This window comes from Platalea leucorodia (genome assembly GCF_965183815.1).
Source record: "Platalea leucorodia genome assembly, chromosome: 24".
NCBI classification, from domain to species: Eukaryota; Metazoa; Chordata; class Aves; order Pelecaniformes; family Threskiornithidae; genus Platalea; species Platalea leucorodia.
Genome location: NC_138846.1, coordinates 284167 through 307520, shown reverse-complemented (window position 1 = coordinate 307520; position 23354 = coordinate 284167). Strand labels below are relative to the sequence as shown.

At 64.4% G+C, this 23354-nt stretch overlaps 2 protein-coding genes across 4 annotated transcripts; one reads left to right on the top strand and one right to left on the bottom strand.

Annotated features, from left to right (window-relative positions):
* Positions 1-668: 668 nt before the first annotated feature.
* HCN3 (hyperpolarization activated cyclic nucleotide gated potassium channel 3) lies at positions 669-20141 on the top strand (the record flags this gene model as incomplete). 2 transcript variants are annotated; one of them, XM_082333003.1, is made up of 8 exons in its annotated part: positions 669-1120; positions 12948-13377; positions 13533-13694; positions 14195-14413; positions 14881-15027; positions 15121-15361; positions 15987-16151; positions 16721-20141. In XM_082333003.1, the coding sequence occupies 7 exons, from the start codon at positions 12967-12969 to the stop codon at positions 17863-17865; spliced, it is 2490 nt and encodes an 829-aa protein (XP_082189129.1). In that variant the 3' UTR covers positions 17866-20141. The 2 variants fall into 2 exon arrangements, with proteins under 2 accessions (XP_082189129.1, XP_082189128.1); XM_082333002.1 differs by lacking the exon at positions 669-1120 and adding an exon at positions 10106-10425.
* Positions 1112-9614, bottom strand: CLK2 (CDC like kinase 2). 2 transcript variants are annotated; one of them, XM_082333004.1, is made up of 13 exons: positions 9443-9614; positions 7686-7855; positions 7270-7504; positions 5412-5508; positions 4997-5063; positions 4477-4593; positions 4082-4248; positions 3533-3627; positions 3066-3195; positions 2627-2709; positions 2313-2392; positions 2002-2092; positions 1112-1568 (listed from the first exon to the last, which is right to left on the bottom strand). In XM_082333004.1, exons 2-13 carry the CDS (start codon positions 7853-7855, stop codon positions 1386-1388), a joined length of 1515 nt encoding a protein of 504 aa, XP_082189130.1. In that variant the 5' UTR covers positions 9443-9614; the 3' UTR covers positions 1112-1385. The 2 variants fall into 2 exon arrangements, with proteins under 2 accessions (XP_082189130.1, XP_082189131.1); XM_082333005.1 differs by having other exon boundaries at positions 5412-5505.
* Positions 20142-23354: the final 3213 nt, after the last annotated feature.

Genomic DNA, 23354 nt, shown 5'->3' with positions numbered 1-23354 from the left:
GGTCTTCCCCTGCACGCGCCGCCTGGCTGTGGCACCGCGGGAGGCGGGTGAAAGCTTCCAGCCCAAGCTCTAAGTTAGGATCACAAGCTGAAGAAGACGACTCAATGTCACCCCTCCCGAGACTCCCCCGTGCTAACACCAGGTGAAGCCGGACTTTCCCTTCATCCCTCCGCGCGAGCACGGCCTGCCAGAGCCGGGACGTGGTCTGCCACAGACAGATGGTGCCACAGCAGAGCGATAAGCTCCTGCAGAACAGGCGCGGGGCTGCTCCGTTACCGACACCGCCCCGGCGAGACTCTCCCAGACGCGCTGGCAAAGCATCTACGCAGAGCTGCCATCAGGTCTGAAGCCTCCCCAGCGATTCCCAAGGAAAGCCCAAGCCAAGGTACAGCCTCGCTGCAGAGCTGGGGAGAGCCAAAAAGGCGCGGAGACGCTGGGGCACGCGTTTGACAGCCGAGCGTGGGCACCTGGCCACCCCTTTGCCAACAGCCATCGCCAGCAGCCAGCGCTCCACCCCGTCCGGGGAGCCAGAGGTTGCTCGGGGAAAGCAAACACGTATCTTGATGCACCCACCGTCCTCTCCGTACCCCCCTCAATACCGGGCACAAGGAAGGCACCGGCCTGCGTTTTGCTGCCCCCCACACCAGAATCGGCTCCGGTCCAGCAGCTCCAAAAGCAGTGCAAGCTCAGCGTCCGAGCTTAGGAGTGGTGCAGGTGGACGGAGCTGGCCTCCTTACTGGAGTTTCCCGGACCACGCAGCACCTTTCATCCTGCAAGGGGATGCGCCTTCCTTCCCTCCGCAGGGCACAGCACGCAGCCGCTGCACGCCAGGAGCACGCCCGGCCAGCGGAAGAGCCCCGAGAGGGGCTGCTGCCGATCCAAACCCAGACCAGGTGGTTTATTCACTTCATATTTATTTTTCACAAAGACTGTACAAAATTCTTATAAAATTCTGGTGTGGGGATGGGCTATGACATTGATCCAAAAAATAATTCCCATGCAGTCCCACCAGTTTCATAACTTACAAGGAAACAGATAAGCTACAGCGAGCTGCGAGTCCTGGAGTATTTACAGCGAGGAGGGCGGAGAGAACAGGAGACAACGCGACACAGGAACAGAGGTATGTACAATATGGACACACAGGGCCCCTCGCCTCACGGTAACGGCGGCGGCAGCAGCAGGAGGCTGGGCCTGTGGTGCTCAGAGGCCGATATAGAATATGGGCTATTTACAGTATCTCACATATTAACAGCTTTACAAATGTGTCCAGGGAGTTCTTCTCATGTATATAAAAAAAAAAAAAAAAAAAGCACCAAGTGTCTGAATAGAAATCACACGGGCCTCCACGGGGGCTAGAATCTGAGGGCAGGCTGGCACCTGTGGCGTCACCGGCTGATGTCTCTGCTAGAGTCCCACATTTTTGTGCTCGGCTCCATCTCCAACATGTCAAAGAAGGGGTGCTTGAGGGCTTCGGCCAGGGTGATGCGCTTGGACGGCTCGTACTCCAGCATGCTCTCGATGAGGTCGAAAAGGCGGTGATGGTCCTCAGCCTCAGAGGTCAGGTAGCGCTGGGGAGATGGAGGGGAGAGGTTGGGGCCGAGGACGCTGCGCCCTGTCCCGTCGCGGTACACTCACTGGGCTGAAGGGCTAAGCTGGGGGAAGACTGGTTTGTTCAGACCCTCGCTCATCCTAGACCTGAACTCTGGGCCGCTTTACCAAGCGCGGAACTGCCGAGTTCCCCCTCCCGCCCCCACCATCTTTCCCAGGCACTTCCTGAGGTCTCCATGCCCTCCTCCTCCACTTCAGATTAAGCTCAGGTTGACGCAGTCTTCCCAGTTTATGTCTGGGACAGCCAAGGCTCCTTCGGGAAGAACTGGTCTGACCCTTGCGGTGGCCCAGCCTTGCCCACAGGAAGAATCTTCACAACTGGGGCAGGCACTATAAGACTCTGCAATGAGAAAAGGATAAAGCGACCGGATTCTCCTGCCCACCCCACCTTACCCGCAGCGGCTTGCAGTTTTCCCTAACATAGCGGCCAGCAGAGGTGTTCTCGTCCCAGTCCAGGCGGCCATGGTAGAAATATTTCTGTTTCCTGTCAGAGCAAGAGGTGGGAACAGGTTACACCCAGGCACAAAACGTCCTGCAGCAACAGCAACGCGCCAGCCCCGGCAGCACACGCGACGCGGGACGCCGCGGCAGCATGGACAACTGGCTCAGCAGGCAGCTTCAAAGCTCGATCCCTCAGAGAGAACCGCTATACGGGAAGCAGGAGAGAGCTGGCAAGCCTGCGGCGCCCAGCTGGCCTCGCTCACCTCGTCTTCCGGATCATCCGAGAAGGAATTGGACCCAAGATCCTCTCCATCATGGCGAGGTGCTCCCGGTTGTCATGTGTCTGAGAGAGAGAGAAATGTAAAGGGAAGGCATGGAACAGATTCCAGTCGTTCCACCTCCAGCCCTGGGTGTTCCCCAGTTCAGAACCCATTGCTGGGCAACGCCTCGGTCGTCTCTACAAGACTGCAGTGATGGAGGGAACCCCATCAGTCCCAGAGGCTCCTGGCTGTACTGGGAAACAGCCAGCGTCCTCTTTCATCGGTTGTGAGGTAGCCATACAGCGTACAGTTCTCACCTGAAACAGGGTGAAACCCACATAATACTCAAAGATGATGCAGCCAATGCTCCACACATCACAGGGCTGGCTCCAGCCAAGCTCTAAAAAACAATGTTTTTTAAATAAAAGATCCAGTTACAGCCTAAGCTTCCAAATCCCTCTCCCTTTTAAAAACAAACAACTGGAAAACCAATTCCCATTCCAGCCAGGCTCCTGATGTGCCAGTGGCAATATACTGCCCAGCCGGCAGCAATGCCAAAACACCAACTTGTAAGTTGTTGACTCTCCCAGAAAACAGAGAGTAGAGCACGTTAAATAAAGCATTTCTCATCTCCCGGGGTGAACCCAGGACAGCTACTGAATGATGTGGAGGCAAAATGCTCCTCAATCCAGCACGCAGCACCCAGCGCCCTTGAGGCGAACGCCCGCCTCTGCGGAAAGACCAAGCGGTACCTACCCAGAATGACTTCTGGGGCCCGGTAATGCCGGGTAGAGACAATCGTGCTGTGATGCTCGTGATCAAACGTGGCGCTGCCGAAGTCCACCACTCTGATGGCTGTGCTCTTCACGCTCCGCTCATCCCGCTTCTTCGTGAGGGAGAAGGGTATCAGTTACTCGGGAGTTTCAAGACTTAGCCCCTTCCTTACGCAGCCGAGGCTTCGCCACGGGAGGGGAAGGCTTCGGAGGCTACGTTAGCACCGGCACAGCCCCAAACGAACTCTCACCATCCCGCAGGTAAGCCTGCGGTCCCTATGGCTTACTTATAGACTAGACGGGCCATTCACGCAGGATATAGGCCCTGAACAAGCACATGAACGTTGTTGGTCAACCCTGGGGCCGTGTTCCGACTCCTCCCACCCGCTGATAAGGTCAGGGATACCAAGAACCCAAGAGCAGACCTCGAACACAAGGCAGCGCCGTTACCTTTTCCAGGTTATAGGAGAGTTCGTAGTCAGAGTTCACGAAGAGGATGTTCTCCGGCTTGAGGTCAGTGTGAGTGAGTTTATTGTCATGCAGAACTGAGGAAGCAAACAAGAGTCGGGGTGATGGAACGGAAGCAAAGCGAGGCTCGAACATCATTAATTCAGTTTGCCCACACTGGCACCAGTTTAGCCCACATTTAGAATTGGGTGTGAACAGTCAGGCTAGTCTAGGCCAAGACGCTTTGGCAGAAGGACAAAGATTTATGGTATCGATCACCAGAATGCGTATGTGGATGCTGAAGTGCCCTGAGCTACTGCCAACCCACACGCACCAGAAAACATCGCAACAGGAACAGAAAAAGGATTCGTTCCAAGCACACGTTCACCGCTGGGGGGGCGGGAAGGCTCAGTCTCACAACTGGCGCAGCGGCACCGCAGCAAAAACTCGCTGCTTTGGGCCACCGGTCGCAGAAGTGGCAGGGACGCTGGGAGCGTCACAGCTCTGCAGCTCAGGCAAGGACCAGTGGAGAGAAGAGCAGTGAATACTTACATTTCACGGCCTGGCACACCTGGTAGGCCATGTGCCGTACTTGGTGGATGGGGTAAGGCAGATAGTTGTTGTCCTTCAGGAAATCAAAGGTGCTGAGCCCCAGCAGTTCGAAGGAGATGCACATGTGGCCGTGGTAGTCAAACCAGTCAAACATCCTGACACAAAGACTGAGAGAAAAATTCTGATTCGGGACAGATCTGCACGCACCACTCGGCTGTTAACCCTGCGCCAGGCTCCTCCTTTCCTTCTTCAGTCCGTATCCCATAGCAAGCCAACACGCCTCCCAAAACGAGACAAATTCAGTCACACGACATCAAGCACCTCTCTCATCCCATCCCTGCGACTGAGCTAAGGCAATGCTCGCCCTTCCATTTTAACACCGAGAGCACACTCACTTCGTGTTCTCCGGATCCTTCTCGTTGATTTTCTCCAGCACGTTGATTTCCAGTCGAGCAGCCTCTTTGTATTTCTCTACGTTTTTAATGATTTTGAGAGCAACACGTGCACCACCCCTGAGGAGATACAGGAAGAAAGCGCAAGATCACCCCTGAGCTGGGTCAGCGAGCCTGCGCCCTGCAAAAAGGGCTCTCTGATCCAGCCTTATCCTGCGAGTTGTGTAGCGCAGCCTTCCAAACCCTCGCTCAAGCCAGAAGACGGCTGTTATTAAGGGGCGTCTGCCCAAGCAGTGCCTTTTCCCTGCCTACAAACAGCCCCGAGGCTCCCCCCGACCCCTCTCCAACACGTGGGCGACCCAAGAGGGCGAGTGCCCAGACCAGCAGAGGAATACTGGAAACCAAGAGACTCATTTGCACCCCCAGGCTCCCACGTTAAGCACGAAAGGCTCCGTCGCCAGCTGCGGTCTCTCTTTTTTTCCCCTCACCGCCACGTCCCTCCCTGTCCCGGGAGCAGACGTACCTCCGGTGATCGATGCACTGCACCACTCTGCCGAACGTGCCTTCCCCTAAGGTGCTAATAATCTCATCTGGGAGGGAGAGAAAGAGAGGAAAGCAGATGAGAGAGTGAGCACGACCTGGATGCAGCGCATACACAAGGCAGAGGAGAATGCATTGCAACACCTAACCTGCACACAGCTTGAGAGACCGGAGCAGCGGAAGGCTGACACCGGCTGCACAAGGCAACTTGCCCTAGTTCCCTGGCACTTCAGTAACAATACAAAATATAAACGTAGCTTTAACAAAAGGGGAAGGAAAAGGAGAGGGTTTCTCTTTAATAAACAATGAAAATAAAATGAAACAGAAAGATAAGACAGATCTGCGACTGCGATGGGAGCTTAACTAGAGAGCTAAATTATGTTACGATTTGGCTGTACATCTTTCTTGTAGCCAGTCGCCGACGCGATAGATCAGATGCCCCTCGTCGTCGTCCTCCACACTCTTGGCCCTTCTGCTGCTCTGTCGACTCCGCTGCTGGCCCAGGCAGACAGGGAATTCATCATTCACCAATCAGATTTTCAAACCAGCGCAGCAGCCAGCGTCACGCATTGGTTGGTTTGGAAATTCACATGGTTGTTTGAGGAGGGGTTGCAGGAGGAGATTCCCAGCCAATTCATACGGCACAGAGGAATATATAACGATAGGGATATTGCAAGGGAACATGTCAAGATACAACACACTAGCTCAGAAAAGAAAAAAACAGTTTGCTTTTCGTTGTAGCAAAAAAAAAAAAAAAAAAAGAAAAAAAAAAGAAAAAAAGAACCTACAAACAGCCCCACCCGAACCAGTGTGAGAGCAGAGACGGTCAGAACAAGGGCTAGCGGAGGGGCAGTGGAAGGGGCCAGCTGCTCTCGCTCCTAGGGGGGCTCGGAGAGGAACGGCACTGGCCTTCGGGTCCTGGATAAGGCCAAGAGAGCACGCCGAAGCACAACTCTGCAGCCGGGCGCTCAGTGGCCGCGGGGAGAGGCTCACTTGGGCCCCACGGCGGCCGCTGAGGAAAGGCAGCAGAAGGCAGGCGCTGGGAAGTCCTGCACAAGCAAAGGGCCAGGCTGCCCCACACAGGCGCTCCCCATCCCATTCCAACAACCACCCACATAGCTTCCCCCAGCCCCCACACTCAGAAAAAGATGAATTCAGAGATTTCAGAAGCAACTCTCGGTACAACGATCCATCCAAAACCAGAGAGAATTTATGAGTGACTGTCTGGGGGAAGATGTGACACTTCTTCCTAGGCCCTCCCGCAAAGAAGCTGATCCTGGAAGGACTAACTTCCAGGAGAGAAGCAGAGGCCCAACAGGGAACAGGGACAGCCTGGGATGAGGCAGATAAGAGGTTTACGCCAGAAGAGAAAATTCCTGCCTTCAGTTCTTCAGCTAAGTATCCCCACACCTGGGAGCAACGGGCCAGCAGACTTGGGACCCGACTCCAGCCCACAATCCCATCCCTGGACACACAGCCAGAACAGACCAGACAACACTGAGAGCTCCACACACAGAGCAGAGAACGCGTCTGGGGTCTAACAGAAGTGGAAGGTGAACAGCAGAACAGACAAGAAGAGAAAGCCAGGGACACTGCTGGGAAGAGCCTGCGATGGTTGCTGCCTCCACCTGAATTGACCGGTCCACAAGCTCTACTCCTTTGCAAAGCCCCTCGCACGACACCCCACGTCAGCTGGGCCCACCCGGGATCCTGCTCTGACGCAGGACCTAACCCTCAGAGACGGGGGGGCTTCCTGCCACAGACCACAGGCCCCGAGCAGGGACCGCGGGGACCGAGCCGCCTGTCGCAGGCAGAGCGAGCTCTCTGGGACCAGGATCAGCTGAACGTTTTGTTTGCTGGACAAACCTCGCACAAAAGCCTGCTTGGCTGGGGTTCCTGACAGCTCTTAACGAGCATCACCGAACAAAAGCAGCGCTCTGCAGGGATAAAGGAGCTGAGGACTGCGGCACCACCCCGGGGGACACGCCAGCCTCGCAAGGCACGCCTGTCCTCCTCCCACCTCTGAGCGGGCCACGCTAAGAGAGGGTCTGAGCCGCCTGCGCCCAGCTGGCACGGGGCAGCCACTGCCGAGGCGCATCAGGATGGTGGACAAGAACTGCTGCCTGCACCAAAGGCTTTCTACGCATTTCTCAAGCTGAGTCCGAGAGAGCGTTAGAAAGTGAGTTTTCTACTTACCCAGCTCGCCACCTGGGAGAGAAAGGTTACAGGGGAGGCCCAGCACAGCAGGATACTCACCGATGAGGAGCGACTAAAGGACCGGCTGCGGCGCCGCCTCCGCCTGTGCTTACGCCGGCTGCTTTTGCAGCTCCGGTAGCTGCCCTCGCGGTCCCGGGAGCGTCGGTACTCGTAGGAATGACGGTACTCGGGTTCATAGTAGGCTTCCCCTCGCTCGCGGCTGTAATCGTTCCGCCGGTAGCTGTCACAGTAACGCCGGTCATAGGCCCTCCTGTCTGCTGAGTGGTCGTCGTAGCTGGGGAGGAGAAGCAAACCGAGGGGATTCAGTTACGAACACCACCCGGGAAGTTACAGCTCCCGGCACAGGAGAGAAGAGGGCTCAGGCCACCCAGGAGCCGGGCTGACCACAGCTGCCTCCAGCCGAGCTGGAGAAACGCCGCGGGGCTCAGGGGCCCACCCCGTCTTCGCAGACTCACCTCCTGGATCGGACGTGGTAACTGTCTTCCCGACGGTGCCGACGGTCACGCTCGCTGCTGCTCGATCGCGACCGTGTCCGCCGTCTCTTGTGTTTGCGACTTCTGTAGCGCTCGTGATAGCTGCCTCGGCTGCTGCGCTCCGACGAGCGGTACCTTCTAGAGTGAGGCATCTACAGGGACAAGAGACGGCGATGACTTTGTGAGGCAGCCGCCAGGGAGAGAAACCAGCGCAGATCGTCTGTGGCCAAGGAGTCGCTAGGGCAGGGAGGGGGCAGGCAATCGGCAGCGTGTCCGAGCGTGCAGGGGGGATTTGAGAGGGAGGGGCTGAACTTCTGAGAGACCCCAGAACCCCATACGAGAGGGGATGCGATCACCCGCACGGGCTGTGCTCGCTGCGGTGCTCTTTTCCAGGTTACTTTCCCCCCTTCACGCCCACCTCTGCTGGCCACAGCTCCAGGAGCAGCATTTGCACCTTCAGGGGCTTCCACCTTCTTTCTTTAAGCTAACGGGCTCCCCAGGAAGGCGAGAAGCACCCCCAAGGAAAACCGAAGGGGAAACGAAGCTTGGGATATCACCGGCGCTTGGCCCAAAGTCCTTGCACACCACTACTGGAGACACCTAAGGGGCAGCTCCTGGAGAGGTCTCTGGTTTATGGCCCAGCAAGCGACATCTACGCTTCCCACTGCAAGCGGGGAGGGCCCTACAGCACCCGGGGAGCAAACCCCCCCTTTCCACATCAAGGAAGCCTTGCAGACCCTACCTCAGAGGGTGGGAGCGCTCCCCTCCACCTCTCCAGTGGGACGGGAGAGCCAAGAGCGAAGGAAAACCCCCCCCGTAAGATGGCAGCCCGGGTCCCAGCCCCGAAGCGCTGATTTGTGGGATCCCACTCCCATCGCCAGACCCCACTCCACAACTCTCCGACGTTCCCCGCACGTATTTCGGTTCCGAAGCGTCAAGCGCCTCAATCCGCCTCGTCTCCACCGGCCAGGAGCTGGAGCTCCCTTTGTCCACAGACCCCCCACCCGCGATTTCCCCCCCCTAAAGCTACGCTCGCACCCCTGGCTGCCTTCTTACACCGACGTTACAGGCAGGGCTGCCGAGAGGCACAACCGCCCCCGGTGCTGCCGTGACCGGGGGGGGGGGGCACCGGCTCGTTACAACCCGAGCGAGCCTCTCCCTCCGGAGCACGGCCGGGCTCCGCTCACGGTGCCCCCCGCCCCGGCGGCCCCGCAGCCGGCTCTCGCTGCGCCCAGGGCGGGCACCGCCGCCGGTCTTTAATTAAAGGCAGCGTGCGAAGGCGAGGCCGGCGGCCCGCCAGGGCCGGGCACCCTCGTTACGAGCACCGGGGCGTTTCGCAGCAGCTCTGGAACCGGTTTGGGGACGATGATGGCGGCCGCGCTCCCTGCCCTGCTCCGCTGCCGCCGGGCGGGGCCGCGCCGAGCGCCAAAAGCGGAAGCACCGGGGCCCGGCCGCGGAGCGAGGGGATGGGCCCGGACACCGGGAGGGGCGGCGGGAAGGGGCGGCGGGGGGGCAACCTCCCGCCCCCGGTGCCCCAGGGCCCGGCCGCGGCCTCCTCGGCCCATCCGGCCCCGCCACCGCCCCTCCCCCTTCCCCGGGAACGCCGCGGCCCCGCGAGGAGCCGCCGGCCTGGGGCTGCCCCGCAGGGACCCGCGCCGCCCCCGCCAGCCACGGAGGCCGCGGCCTGGCCTGGCCTGGCCTACCCCCGCCCCGCCCCGCCGCCCCCCGCCGCGCCGCACCGTCCTCGCAGCCAGCCCGGTGCGCTTGTCCCACAGGAAATCCGTGATGGCGGCCGTGGGCCCCCGGGAATCCCGGGCCCCGCTCCAGCTGCTCCGGCTCCGCCGCTCGCTGCCGCCGCGCCCCGCCGCGCCGCCGATCCGGGTCCCCACCAGGCCGCGCGCAGCTCGCCGCGGCGCCGCGCACGCACACACGCACGCTGTGCGTCACCACGGCGCGGCGCACGCCCCGCCCCGCTCGCAGCGGCGGCGGGGCGGGGCCCAGCGGCGGGGCGCGGCGGCGGCCGTCGCCCTCGGAGCCCCGCCCACCCCGCCCCGCCCCGCCCCGCCCGCCGCGGGGTCCCGCGCCGCCGCCGCCGCCGCCGCCGCCGCCGCCGCCGCCGCCCGGGCCTCGCTGCTCGGCGCGCCGCCGCTCCGGTGCCGCCGGCGCCTCCCCGCTGGCGGCGGGGCCCGGCCGCCGCGCCCGCGCCAGGGCGTGCGCAACAGGCGGGCGGCGGCGGAGCTGCGGGCGGCGGCGAGGGAGAGCGGCCGGTGACCGAGCGGCCGGGGGCGGCGAGCGAGCGCCCGCCCGGGGCCGGGCATGAGCGGCGGGGCGGCGGGCAGGGCGCCCGGGCAAGGGCGTTTGAAGGAAACGTGAGGCGCGGCGGCGGCGGCGGCGGCGGCGGCATGGACGCGGCGCCGGGCCGGAGCCCCGAGCCGCGGGAGAAGCCGCCGGTGCTGGACGGGGAGGCGGCGGGGGCACCCGCGGGGGCGGCGGGCGCGGCCCCGGCCTCGCCGGCGGCGGCGGAGCAGATCGTGGCGGAGGGCGAGGCGGCGGCGGCGGCGGCGGCGGGCACGTTCGTGCAGCGGCAGCTCGGGGCCATGCTGCAGCCCGCCGTGAACAAGTTCTCGCTGCGCATGTTCGGCAGCCACCGGGCCGTGGAGATCGAGCGGCAGCGGGTGAAGTCGGCCGGCGCCTGGATCATCCACCCCTACAGCGACTTCAGGTGGGACCCGGGACCCCGGTGCCGCCGCCGCGGCCCGGCCCCGCCGCTGTCCGCGGTGCTGAGCGCGGCGCCGCCGCCCGCCCCGGCCCGGCCCGGTCCCCGCCGCCGGCCACCGGCGGGGCAACAAGTGAGGGGCGCCGGGGCTCCGCAGCGGGGCGGGGGGACGCGGCTTCCCGACGCAACCGGGAAGCCCCTTCCCTGCCCCGGCCCCTTCCCCAGCCGCCCCCACCGGGAGCACGGGCAACTTTCTTCTGCCTCAGCCCCCGAGCCCCGCACCCCCGGGCCCTCGGGGCTCCCTCGGGGCTCCCTCGGGGCCCCCGCGGAGCCGGGGCCAGCCCAGCCCAGCCCGGGACCCCCGCTGCCCGTCGGGGCCCCTCGCAGAGCTTCCCCCCCTTCCGCGTCCGGTGCGGAGCCGCGGGGGCCCCGGGCCCCGGGAGCTGCCCGCGGAGCCTGCCCGGCACCGGCTGCGTCGCCGCAGCCCGGGGAAGCTGCTGGAGGAGGGCAGGGCACCCAGCGAGGAGCCGGGCCTGGCTCAGGGTGTCACTGGGATCACAGGGAGAGCTCAGGGACGGATGATGTGGGAGGAACTGGGTGTCACGGGGATGTTGAGTCATATAGGGTGGGCTCTCTCTACGGGGGATGAAGCTGCCAGGCAGTCATCTCCCGCAGCAAGCTGTGACACGGCCGATGTCCCCGGCCCGGCAAGGCACCCTGGAGCGGGGCCGGCACCCACCGCGGCTTGCCAGCACCTGTAGCCGGCTCCCCTCGCTGCCAGGCCCCAGCCTCCCGCGCGTCCCAGCTCCCCCGCGCCGCTCCGGCGCAACACCGAGGGCTGCGAGCCCTTAGAGCCCGGGGAAGCCCCCCAGAGTTTGCGAGCCTGAGCTTGGCAGGGGCGGCTGGCGCAGCCGGCGCCCTGCGCTGAAGGTGACACGAAGCGAGCTGGCAGGTGGACAGCCGGCGGGATTACGCCAGTGTTTATCACATTATGGGGATACACAAAGGCCACCGGGATCAGGGCCCCGCACGTTCGGCCTGCAAAGGAGTAAAGGACAGGGCCTGCCCTAAAGAGCTTAAGCCTAAACCTGAAGCGAGAGCTGCCAGTGGGCTCAGGCGGCGGCGGGGGGCAGGCGGTGGGGGTGCAGGAGGCGATTCCTCGGCCAGGTCAGGCCCCTTCGGCCTTGGCTGGCTTCTCCTCGCCTGCCCCGGCAAACCTTGGCCGTGGGCAAGGAGGTGTTAATTTGTGCGCGGCTCCTCGCCCCGGCGGAGCTCCCCGGGGCTCCCTGCCAGGCTCCGGTGCTCTCTTGCCGAAGGAGCCTCACGTGGTGCCGCGACTTCTCCTCCCTCCTCTTCCCCGCCACCTGCAGAGAGCCCGGTGCCTCTGCCCCACCGAGGACGCAGGGCATGAAACACCCACAGGCTTCTCGTCACGTGCCGAAGCCGGTTTGGATCCACGAGGCGCTGAGGTGCCCTGGGGTCGCCTTTGGAGATTCGGGTCCATACCCACAACCAGGGCCGGGGCTAACGGGGGCACCCGAAGGTGGGAGCTGGGCTGGCTTTTCCAGGCGCCCATAAAGACTTGGAGTGGGGAGGCTGGGAGCCCCCCGGGCTGCTGCAGGAGCCGTCACCGGCCGCCTGAAGAAAGGCGTTACCTGCATTTGTGTGAAGATCGAAAACATCCCAGCCGCATTTGCATGTGAATGGGGATGCTGAATTTCATGGCATAACCCAACGCTAACCGACTGCTGCCTCGTGTCTCTTGGCTTTTCTTCCGAAGCCTCTAAGCTTTTCCACTCTCATAAAAAGGAGGTGGATTAAGGTCCCCTGCAGGCCCTGGGCTGTGGAGCTCCCGCCCCGAGCTCGCGAGCAGCCCCTTTGGGGCTGGGCCTGTTCTGCCCACCTTCCCCGTGGCCACGGCACTTTGTCCTTGCTCGGATGCCTCCTGGCTCGCCCGTGCCACGATCCCGACCGCCTCCCTGGCCCCCGACTCCCTCGGCCGCCCCGGGAGCTCGGCGCTCCCTTTGCATAACCAGCAAAGCTTATTCTAAATCCTGCTAAGCCTGGGTGGCGGCAGGGAGCCGGCGGATGACGGGGAGCTCCGGGGAGCAAAGCCCGCGTCCTCCCCGAGTTTTCCACAGGGCCGATGTCAAGTTTGGGGCAGGGGCTTACATGCGCAAGCACTGCTGTGCCACGAGGAGCGACAGCCGAGCTTCCCCGAGCTACAGCCCTGCGATCCTCCGCACGCAGGGCGATGTTTGCTCCCCCAGACCCTTGGCCCCGCTCTGCCTCAAGAGCCGGTGCAGAATTGCTCCTCTCCGCGCATGTATGCTTGCGTGCGTCCCAGCCAAGCAGAAGGGTCTTAGTCATGCGTGTGGGCAGGCACATGTGCCTGCGCCCCGAGCGCCGGTCACTCCACGTTGTCTTGGACTCTAACTTTGATCCTGGGTTTGTTTGCTGACTGCCTGTCCCCTGCCTCTCCCTGCTTCTCCCTGCCCCGCTCCGTCCCCCGCGCTCCCTCCCTGCAGGTTTTACTGGGACCTCATCATGCTGCTCCTGATGGTGGGCAATTTGATCATCCTGCCAGTGGGCATCACCTTCTTCAAGGATGAGAACACCCCTCCTTGGATCGTTTTCAACGTGCTTTCGGACACTTTCTTCTTGGCTGACCTGGTGCTGAACTTCCGGACAGGCATCGTGGTGGAGGACAACACGGAGATCATCCTTGACCCTCACACCATCAAAATGAAGTACTTAAAGAGCTGGTTCCTGGTCGACTTCATCTCCTCCATCCCAGTTGACTACATCTTCCTCATCGTTGACCTGGAGACCCAGGTGGATTCTGATGTCTACAAGACAGCCCGGGCCCTGCGCATCGTCCGCTTCACCAAGATCCTCAGCCTGCTGCGCCTGCTGCGCCTCTCGCGCCTCATCCGCTACATCCACCAGTGGGAGGAGGTGAGAACCCCTCGGGGCTCCAAGGGCCCTGGTCAGGGTCCCGGGCCAGGTCGGGGATCCCTGGCTGTGGGGTACGGCTGGCTGGAGGGCAGGGGCTCAGAGGGCTGCTCTGGGAAAAGCGTTTCTCTGTGGCTCCACTCCTGCCTCTTCCCCAGATCTTCCATATGACGTACGACCTGGCCAGTGCTGTGGTGAGGATCTTCAACCTCATCGGCATGATGCTGCTGCTGTGTCACTGGGACGGCTGCCTCCAGTTCCTGGTGCCCATGCTGCAAGATTTCCCTGAGGATTGCTGGGTCTCCATCAACCGCATGGTGGTGAGTGCCCCGGGCAGGGGCGATACCGGCCGCGCATCTGCCTCAGGGGGCGAGGAGAGGATGTGGTTACCCATCTCGTACTCCAAGGCTGGAGCTGCCTGGATCCACGTGCTGCCGAGCAGCGCCTCTCTGGTCATAGCCCTGCAACGGCAGGGAGATGGGGTAGAGGGAATCTCTGCATCACCTTCCCGTCTCAGCCCACCTTGGCTGCTGCTGGAGTCGGAGCAGCCAGGGGAATCCCTCGTGCCCTGCCGGGAGGGAACAGGGCAGTGGGGCTCCTGCCTCTTCCCTCGAGCAGGAGCTGGCGCAGGCTCGGGGCTTTGCACGGTCCCCAGTGCCTCCTCCCGGAGCAGAGCTCTGCCCTTTGGGCTTGGACACGTCAGAAACCTTTTCCTCGCTGGGGCTTTGGACTCCCTGGCTCTGGGGAGGGGGGACCGGAGGGTTCAGCCCAGCGGGTCCCTCCGGCAGACCCCCCAGCACTGCTGTTCCCTCGTCTGCAGAACGACTCCTGGGGGAAGCAGTACTCGCACGCCCTGTTCAAGGCCATGAGCCACATGCTCTGCATTGGCTACGGCCAGCAGGCACCCGAGGGCATGACCGACGTCTGGCTCACGATGCTGAGCATGATCGTGGGGGCCACCTGCTACGCCATGTTCATCGGCCACGCCACCGCCCTCATCCAGTCGCTGGACTCATCCCGGCGCCAGTACCAGGAGAAGGTCAGCAGGGTGGGGTAGTGAGTGCCTGGGTACTGGGGGAGGACGCCCTGGCACCAGTGGGTCCAGCTCCAAAACCTGCTCAGCACGGGCTGCCCTGCCCGGCGGGTTCCTGCCCTGATCTCTGCCCTTGCCACTCAACCGGAGGGTGCGGGACTGGGGTCAGGCTGCCCGCGTGGCCAGAGACGCCCCGTTCGTGATGCTGGGGTTCACCCTAGCACAGTGAGGCCACCACCCTCACCTCTGCCCTGTGGCCCTCTGCACCCTGAGCGCACGGGGAACCTGTCCTCTGCCCCCGAGGTGGCCTTTGGGAGGGGGCCCTGGAGCAGGGGTGGCTGGATCCCAGCTCCGGCAGCAGCTCCTTCTCACCACCAAGGAGAGGGAAAGCGTTGGCCGGCAGCGCCGCCGGCCTCTGGTGCGGTGCAGCTTGTGTCAGCGCAGCCCCGTGTGGCTCTGCCTTGTCCCCACAGTACAAGCAAGTGGAGCAGTACATGTCATTCCACAAGCTGCCTGGGGACACGCGCCAGAGGATCCACGAGTACTACGAGCACCGCTACCAGGGCAAGATGTTCGACGAGGAGAACATCCTGGGGGAGCTCAGTGAGCCGCTCAAAGAGGTACGGGCAGGCAACCCCAGTGCTGGTGACTTGGGGAGGGGGGCTGGGGTCAGGCTCGGCGATGTTGCCGCTGACCTGCTCCTCACCCCACAGGAGATCATCAACTTCAACTGCCGCAACCTGGTGGCCAACATGCCCCTCTTTGCCAATGCGGACCCCAACTTTGTGACAGCCATGTTGACCAAGCTGCGCTTTGAGGTCTTCCAGCCCGGGGACTTCATAATCCGGGAGGGCACCGTGGGCAAAAAGATGTACTTCATCCAGCACGGGGTGGTCAGCATCCTCACCAAGGGCAACAAGGAGACAAAGCTGTCTGATGGCTCCTACTTTGGGGGTGAGGCTGGGCTGGGGGAGCTGGAGAGCAGAGGGGAGCAAGAGCTGCCGGGGGGCAGGGGCCAGGGCATCCCGGATGTTTCTGCCTGCTGCACCCTCTGCCCATCCCCTTTGCCCAGTGCCAACGGCTTGGCATCACCTCACGCCGGGCTCTGGGGCCCCGAAGTCCACCCCTCTTGTTCTTACGGGGTACCTTGTTCAGCAGATTGAATCAGAGGGACCGGCAGTCAGAGCCCCCAGTTCTGGCTGCCTGGGGCAGAGGGGGCAGCCACCCACCCCGCCTCTGGCCGGAGAGGAGGGTGGCTTGGTGCAGAGCACCTGAGCCAGTTGATAGGCTACGAGCACGGGTTTGGGAGAGAAGCAGGCCAGGCGACCACAGCAGCCGTGCCCAGGGGTGTCTCCATGGCCCGGGGAGGGAGGAAAAGGCTGTGCCTGGCCGAGGGCACGGCCGTGGCTGTCCCGGCTCCCGGGTCTGTCCCTCCTCCTGAGTCGTGCTCTGTTTCCGTGCGCGGTGTGGGAGTAGCGGGCAGCCCTGTCCCCGCCTCCGGCTGCCGTTATCAGGGGAGGCTGTTGGGAAGGGGATGGATGGCTGTGTCATCCTGACACCCAAACCTCTCTCCCTGCAGAAATCTGCCTGCTGACGCGGGGCAGGCGGACTGCCAGCGTGCGAGCCGACACCTACTGCCGCCTCTACTCCTTGTCGGTGGATAATTTCAATGAGGTGCTGGAGGAGTATCCCATGATGCGCAGGGCCTTTGAGACGGTGGCCATGGACCGGCTGGACCGCATAGGTGAGGAACAGCCCCCGGGCCCAGCATGGGGGCTGCTCCCCCTCTGCACCTGCTCCCCGGGGCCATGGCACCCCAGCCCCATGGGTGACGGCATCGCGGACCCCATGGGTGATGGCATCACAGACCCCGTGGATCGCGGCACCCCAGCCCCATGGGTCCCCAGCAATGAGGATGAGAAGGAGCACAGGGAAGGAGCCTGCCTCCAGGATCCTTCTCTCCTCCCAGGCAAGATACAGGCAACGCCATAGGACAGGCTTCCCAGGGAGGCTGTCACCCCCCCACCCCATATTTGCACTGTCTGGCGTTGGCCGGCTGCTCGTCCTCACCGTCCCCTCACCTGCGGAGGACGAGCAGGACCACAGACCCCAGCCTGGAGCCTTTGGAGCCAGGACTCCCCTGTTTTGTCCCTGCTTCTCCCTCTGCCCCAGCCCGGACCCTCCCCAGGGTCTTGCTTCCCTTCGGCACACCGGTGGGGTTTTACCGTCCCTTCCCTGCTGCCACCCTGCCCTCCCCAGTGTCCCTGAGAGCCAGCGCTCCCAGGATCGGTGACACTGCTGCCTCCAACCCAGGGAAGAAGAACTCCATCTTGCTCCGCAAGCGAGCCGAGCACAGCGCAGGGCCCATGAACAACGAGATGATCCAGCAGATCATGAAGCACGACCAGGACATGGCCCACAACATCCAGGACCTGCAGCAGATGGCGATGGGCCGGGAGCTGAGCGGCAAGCCGGTGATCTGGGAGCCGCTGGTGCACGCGCCCCTGCAGACAGCCGCCGCCACCACCAACGTGGCCATTGCCTTGACTCACCAGCACAGCCTGCAGGCTCACATCTTCCTGCCGCCCTCCTCCATCTCCAGCCCGCTCTCACCTGAGGCCACCCTGCTCACCAAGCAGGTGCGCAGGTCCCAGCCCAGCCTGGGGGGCTCCCGGCCCTCCTCCGTGAGCTCCCCGTCAGGGGCGCAGTCCCACCTCCAGACGCCCGCCGCCGGTTCGCCTTCCTCCCCCATGGTCCAGTCCCAGGCGCCCCTGGAGAGCGGGGCCCAGAGACCAAGCCACGGGGCGCAGCCCCTGCCGCGCGCAGCGCAGAAGGGGGAGCTGCCGACGGCGGCCAAGCAGCCCCCGGCCGGCTCCCAGCCCCAGCTCTCCAAGTCCCGGGGCGCCTCGGTCTCCACCTCGCTGCTGCAGCAGGCGGCGGGGGCTCCATCCCCCAGCTCAGAGCAGGCGCTGCCGGCGGGGAGAACGCTCCACTACAGTCTGTCCCGAGCCACCGGCTCCCACATTTCTCTTCTGATGCATCCCCAGCAGCTGGTGAAGCACAGGAGCATCCAAGGCCTGCCTGTGGGGCGGCTCACCCAGGACGTCCGGCTCCTCTCCGCCTCCCAGCCCTCCCTTCCCAATAAAGTGGCCCAGCAAGCCGATGGGAGCTCCTTGCAGCAGGGCAGGAAATCCGCAGGGAACCTGGCCCGCAGATCCTCTCCCTCGGTAGCCGGACTCCTCGCCAAGCCATGTTCGGGGATTCCAGGCCAGCCGGCACACCCGCAGCAGATGCCTTCAGGATCGCTGGCTCAACCCAGCCGCTCTGTGGCGGGAGCATCCACCCCGCAGTCCCCGGTCTCCGCGTCCAGGCAGGCAGCAGGTCCCTCCCGCAAGGGCTCCGTGGCCTTCAGCCCCGAGGTGGAAACGGGGAAGCCCAAACTCCCGTCCAACATGTGAGCCCCCGGCGGCAGCCGTGCACAGGCAGGAGGGACCCGGGCACCCCAGTGGCACCCGTGGCAGGAGAGCAGAGGCGGCAGGAGAGGCAGAGCGCCTGGTGAAGGCCCCCAGCCCCGGCTGCGTCGGAGGGAAGACAAGGTGAGAGGCAGCGCCTGGGGACGTGGACTGGCTGCTCCGAGCACGGGGGCACAGCAGGGACGGGTGTGGGGTAAGCCCAGAGCTGGCCCGGCTGGATGAGGAGGGGGCTCTGCTGACTGCCCCAAGGCGGGGACCCTGCCTGGGCTCTCCCCTCCTTGCTCCATCGCCATCCCTCCTGAGTCCTGCCCTCCTGGAGGCAGCAGGATGGGTCAGAGCCCTTGTCCATACCCCGGCCTCCCTGGGGAGCCCGGCTTCCCGCAACCACTCCTTGGGGGCCGGGCCCCGCCACGCTCTGCCCTCGTGCCCCACGGCCTCTCTTCGGGGCCAGGCCGGCGCTGTCGGCTCCTCCAGGCTCATCCTCTTGCAGCAGCAGCCACCACATGCCCACCTTGATCCCCGGGAAGCTCTGCCCAGCGCCTTTGCTTTTTGGGAGAGGAGGGAGAGGCAGCCCCCCGGGGCCCACTGCCAAGGGCTGAGCGAGGGGGCTGGAGCCCATGGCGGGGTCTCCCCGGGCAGGCAGAGCACGGGTACCCAGGGCCAGCGGGGGCCAGGTCCCCCCTCCCTGAGGCCCTGGCGGGTCCCTTGGGGCACCGTGCCAGGACCTGGGGGTCCCGGGCAGGGTCCCCCTGCTGTGACGAGTGCCAAGCGGTGGAGCTGGGGGCAGGTGGGTCTCCTACGGAGCAGCCCCCGGGTGCCTCTCCCCAGCTTGGGGGAGCTTCTTGCCTGTGAGGTGCTGGGTCCCGCGGGGCTGGGATGTGCTGCTGGGCAGGGCTCTGCCCTCACACCCGGGTGCTGCGGCCTGGACCCTCGCCACGCTCTGGCAAGGGGGGCAGCCCGGGGGGGACCCGGCTGCCCGCGGCTCCTGGGAGGCTGCTCAGCCCGGGCTCTGCTCCCCGCCCTGCCCTGCGCTGCGGTCCCATTTCCAGACTGCCTGGAGACGCCGGTCACCAGCGCCGCAGCGAGCGAAAGGGTGTCACGAAGAGATGCCAGCCCCGGGCAGCGCCTGGGTGACGTGCAGGGCCGTGGGGCTGCCTCCCCTTGCCCTCCTGGGTCTCCGTGCGGGAGGGCAGGGGCCCGGGGTCCCCGCGGCCCACCCACATCGCCCCTCCAGAGCCAGTAGTCAGCAATGTGTGTTCGAGTCGTGGCTCTGCTGAGAAGCTGAGCTCTGCTTACAGTGTCGCTTTGGGCCAACCGTGTTATCAGTCCTGGTTAGAGTAGTGTCCCCTCCCGCCGCCGCCGCGCTGCGCAAGCTGCTTCCCACTACTGGAGTCAGGAACCATGGCTTGTAGTCGTGCTCTGGGGCTTGGCTGCCGCCGAGCAGGGCCCGCCGGACCCCCGGTGCAGCGGGCGAGGGTCTTGTTCCATGCGGTACTTCTCAAAGTGAGGTCTTCAGTTCTCCCCCCCCCTTGTGTTTTGGGATGTCGGGAGCAGTCCGGACCGCAGCGCTGCTCGGGGAGCCCAGCCTTGCGGGGCACAGCAGCCCGGCAGGAATCCCGTCAGCGCGTCCGTTGGAGGGGATGTCCAGCACTGCCTTTTTTTCACGGACTTCGACTCCCCTTCCCCACCCACCCCCGCATCCCACTCCATCCCCATGGTCGGTGTCTCCCCGGCAGCCCCTCGGGAAGGGGTCTGCAGCCGGGTCCGCGTAGTCAGACATTCCCGGGCTGTGTTTACACTGCGTGATGTAGATGTTTTAGCGGTCATCCTAGGTGTCCCCCGCAGAGCACGCGGGCCGGCCCAGACGACACCGAGCACGGCTCCGCTTCTGCCGGCTGCGCCGCTGGTGCACCCTCCCCACGCCGCAGCCCCACACCAGGAGCCAGAGCCACCCTGCGCTCCCGTCACCGCCGCGGCGGATCCCTGCCGGGAGCCACGTCAGCTCGTGGCCCCAGCGCCCCGTCCCAGCAGGGAGGCGAGGGGGGCGGCTGGAGGGGCCGGGGGCGCGGGCCGTGCGCACACGTGTCTCTGCGGCGTGCGTGGGCGCAAGTCTAGCCACCAAAGACCATGATCCTTCACTCTTGCACTCACGGCAGTCGATGTACAGAGCTTGTAGTTTTCATATCGCAGAGAATTTAAAAGCGTTTTTTTATTTTTGGTCGTTGTACATAATGGATTTAAATAATAAAGAGAGATTCTGAGCTGGTCTGGGGGAGCCTCCTTCGGCGCTGCCCGCCGGCACCCCCGGCGCCCTGCCCGCGAGGACTGGACGGGGTGCGGGGGACGCTGCCGTCCCCCTCCTATTTAAAAGCCGGATCCGATCCCGGCCCTCCCCGGAGCCGGGAGCAGCCGGGGGGCCCTCGGGTGCCCGGCGAGGGGCCTCTCCGCAGCCCCGCGGCCCCGGGGAGCGCAGTGGGAGCCCGAAGGCAACAGGACCCCTCCCGCTGCCCCCGTCCCTTTAGGCCCCGGGGAGATTAATGTTTAATCTTTGCTTATTTTCCTCTTCCATATCCCTTCTGTTTATTAACCCGGGGGGAGGTGGAGGTTTGATACCGCCTGATTGCAGCGCAGACTCCAGGCATTAACTAGATTAAATGAAGGTCACGCAGCGCAAGATGGGCTGGGGTGCCCGAGCCACAGCAGCCGGGGCGTTTGCAGTGCGCGGCCCCATGCGGCGCTGCCAGCGCAGCCGGGACGGGTCTGGGGGCACCGCTTTGCTCCGACTGCACCCCTCCTCGGCAGCTCCTGCCTCCGCACCCCGCCGCAGCACCCTCAGCACGGCACAGGACGGGAGCACGGGCCGGCACCCCGCCATGCCCTGCCGGCTCTCCCCACGGCAGCCCCGCTGCGGGGCTGCGTCACCGGGACCAGGACGCTGCTGGCGGCCCCACCATCAGCAAGAATTAGGCTCTGTGACACACGATGAGATCAGAGCTGATTAGTGGTTTCTTTCTAATTTGATTATTTCAGATTACACCGAAGCCGGCCTGATTAAGGCTGCGCGTAGGCTAACGGTCCCCTGCCCCAGCACCCTGCTGCGGGGCTGGGCTGCGCTGCCAGCACCCGGGCCTGGCTCTGCCTGGCCGGCGAGCCGCTCTGCAGAGCGCGCCGAGGCTGCTGGAAGCGAAAAAGAGCATTTTGTTGAAAATACAATTCCAGCACGTCCCATGCCCGGCCACCGTTTACCCAGGGCAGCTGCTCGGGCAGCCGACGCCGCTGGGGCTGGGGAGGGGGCGAAGGGACCCGCTGGCTCCCCGGGGCGAGGCGGTGCCCTGTGGGGTTGCCCCCAGCCCGGCCACGGCCCCCGGCTGCGGAGCGGGGGGGCTCTGCCCCAAGCCCCCGCCTTCCCCACTGCGGCTGTGGCGGGTGGGGGTTTAGCCGGCCAACAAGGCCGGGGTTGATTAAACCGGGGTCAGCCGAGATGAGAGGATTAGGGCGGGTAAGCGGGACGTCGCCAATGAGCAAAGGGGGCCCGTGAGGGAGCTGCAGGGCCGCCGGCGGCCCCGGGGGCACCGTGCGGGAAGGGCGGCACTCGCCCACCTGGCGAGTCCTCGGCCCAGCTGGGAGCCAACCCTGCTCCTCCCGCCCGGTACTGGGATTCATCGAATCATAGAATCGTTAAGGTTGGAAAGGACCTCTGAGATCATCGAGTCCAACCGTGAACCCAACTGCCTGATCCCCCTCTGAACCATGTCCCTAAGCACCACATCCACACGTCTTTTGAACACTTCCAGGGACTGTGATTGCACCCCTGCCTGGGCAGCCTGGGCCAGGGCCTGGCAGCCCTTTGGGGGAAGAAGTTTTTCCCAATACCCACCCCAACCCTGCCCTGGTGCAGCTCGAGGCCGTTCCCTCTCGTCCCATCGCTTGTTCCTGGGGAGCAGAGACCGACCCCCCCGGCTCCAGCCTCCTTTCAGGCCGTTGCAGAGAGCGATGAGGGCTCCCCTCAGCCTCCTCTTCTCCAGGCTGAGCCCCCCCAGCCCCCCCAGCCGCTCCTCCCCAGCCTTGTGCTCCAGCCCCTGCCCCAGCCTCGCTGCCCTGCTCTGGCCACGCTCCAGCCCCTCCATGGCCGCCTTGGGGTGCGGGGCCCAGCGCTGAGCACAGCATTCGAGGGGCGGCCTCCCCAGTGCCCAGCACAGGGGCACCATCACCTCCCTGCTCCTGCTGGCCACACCGTTCCTGACACAAGCCAGGGTGCCACTGGCCCTCTTGGCCACCTGGGCACCCTGCTGGCTCATGTCCAGCGGCTGCCGACCAGCACCCCCAGGCCCTTTCCCGCCGGGCAGCTCCCAGCCGCTCTCCCCACGCCTGCAGCGGTGCCTGGGGTTGCTGTGCCCCCAGGGCAGGACCCGGCCCTGAGCCTGGCTGCCCCTCACCCGGTGGCCTGGGCCCATCGACCCGGCCTGGCCAGGGCCCTCTGCAGAGCCTCCCTCCCTCAGCAGATCAGCGCTCCCACCCGACTGCGTGCCCTCTGCAAACCGACTGAGGGTGCCCTCCATCCCCCCGTCCAGGTCATCGATAAAGACGTTGAACAGGACCGGCCCCAGCACTGAGCCCTGGGGAGCAGCACTGGTGACCGGCCGCCAACCGGGTTTGACTCCGTTCACCACCACTCTCTGCGCTCGGCCATCCAGCCCGTTTTTTACGCTGCGGAGAGCGTGCTTATTCAAGCCGTGAGCGGCCAGTTTCTCCAGGAGAATGCTGTGGGAAACTGCCAAAGGCCTTGCTAAAGCCCAGACACCCACAGCCTTCCCCTCGTCCACTGAGGGGGTCACCCTGCCACAGGAGATCAGGTTGGTCAAGCAGGGTTCATTGATTGATTGGTTCATTCATTGGTTCAATGTCTTCATCGACACAGCGGCATCGCGTGCACCCTCAGCAAGTTTGCAGTGACGCCAGGCTGAGGGGCGGGATGGCGTCCAGGGGAGCTGGGCAGGCTGGGGAGGAGGGCCCGTGGGCCCCTCGTGGCGTTCAACAAGGCCAAGGGCAGGGTCCTGCAGCCGGGTGGGGGCAGCCCCCGGTGTCAGCAGGGGATGGAGGGGTGGAGAGCAGCCCTGAGGAGGGGGACTGGGGGTGCCGACGGACGAAAAGCTGGCCGTGAGCCGGCCACGTGCGCCGGCAGCCCAGAAAGGCAACGGGGTCCTGGGCTGCCTCCCCCGCGGCGTGGGCAGCGGGGCGAGGGGGGGGATTCCGCCCCTCTGCCCCGCTCGGGGGAGACCCCCTGGAGCCCCGCGTCCAGCTCGGGGGTCCTCAGCACGGGAAGGACGTGGAGCTGTGGGAGCGGGGCCAGGGGAGGCCGCAGAAGCGATGGGAGGGTGGCCCGGCTCTGCTGGGGGGACGGGCTGAGAGCTGGGGGGGCTCGGCCTGGGGAGGAGGGGGCTGCGGGGAGGCCTCACTGCGGCCTCACCGTGCTT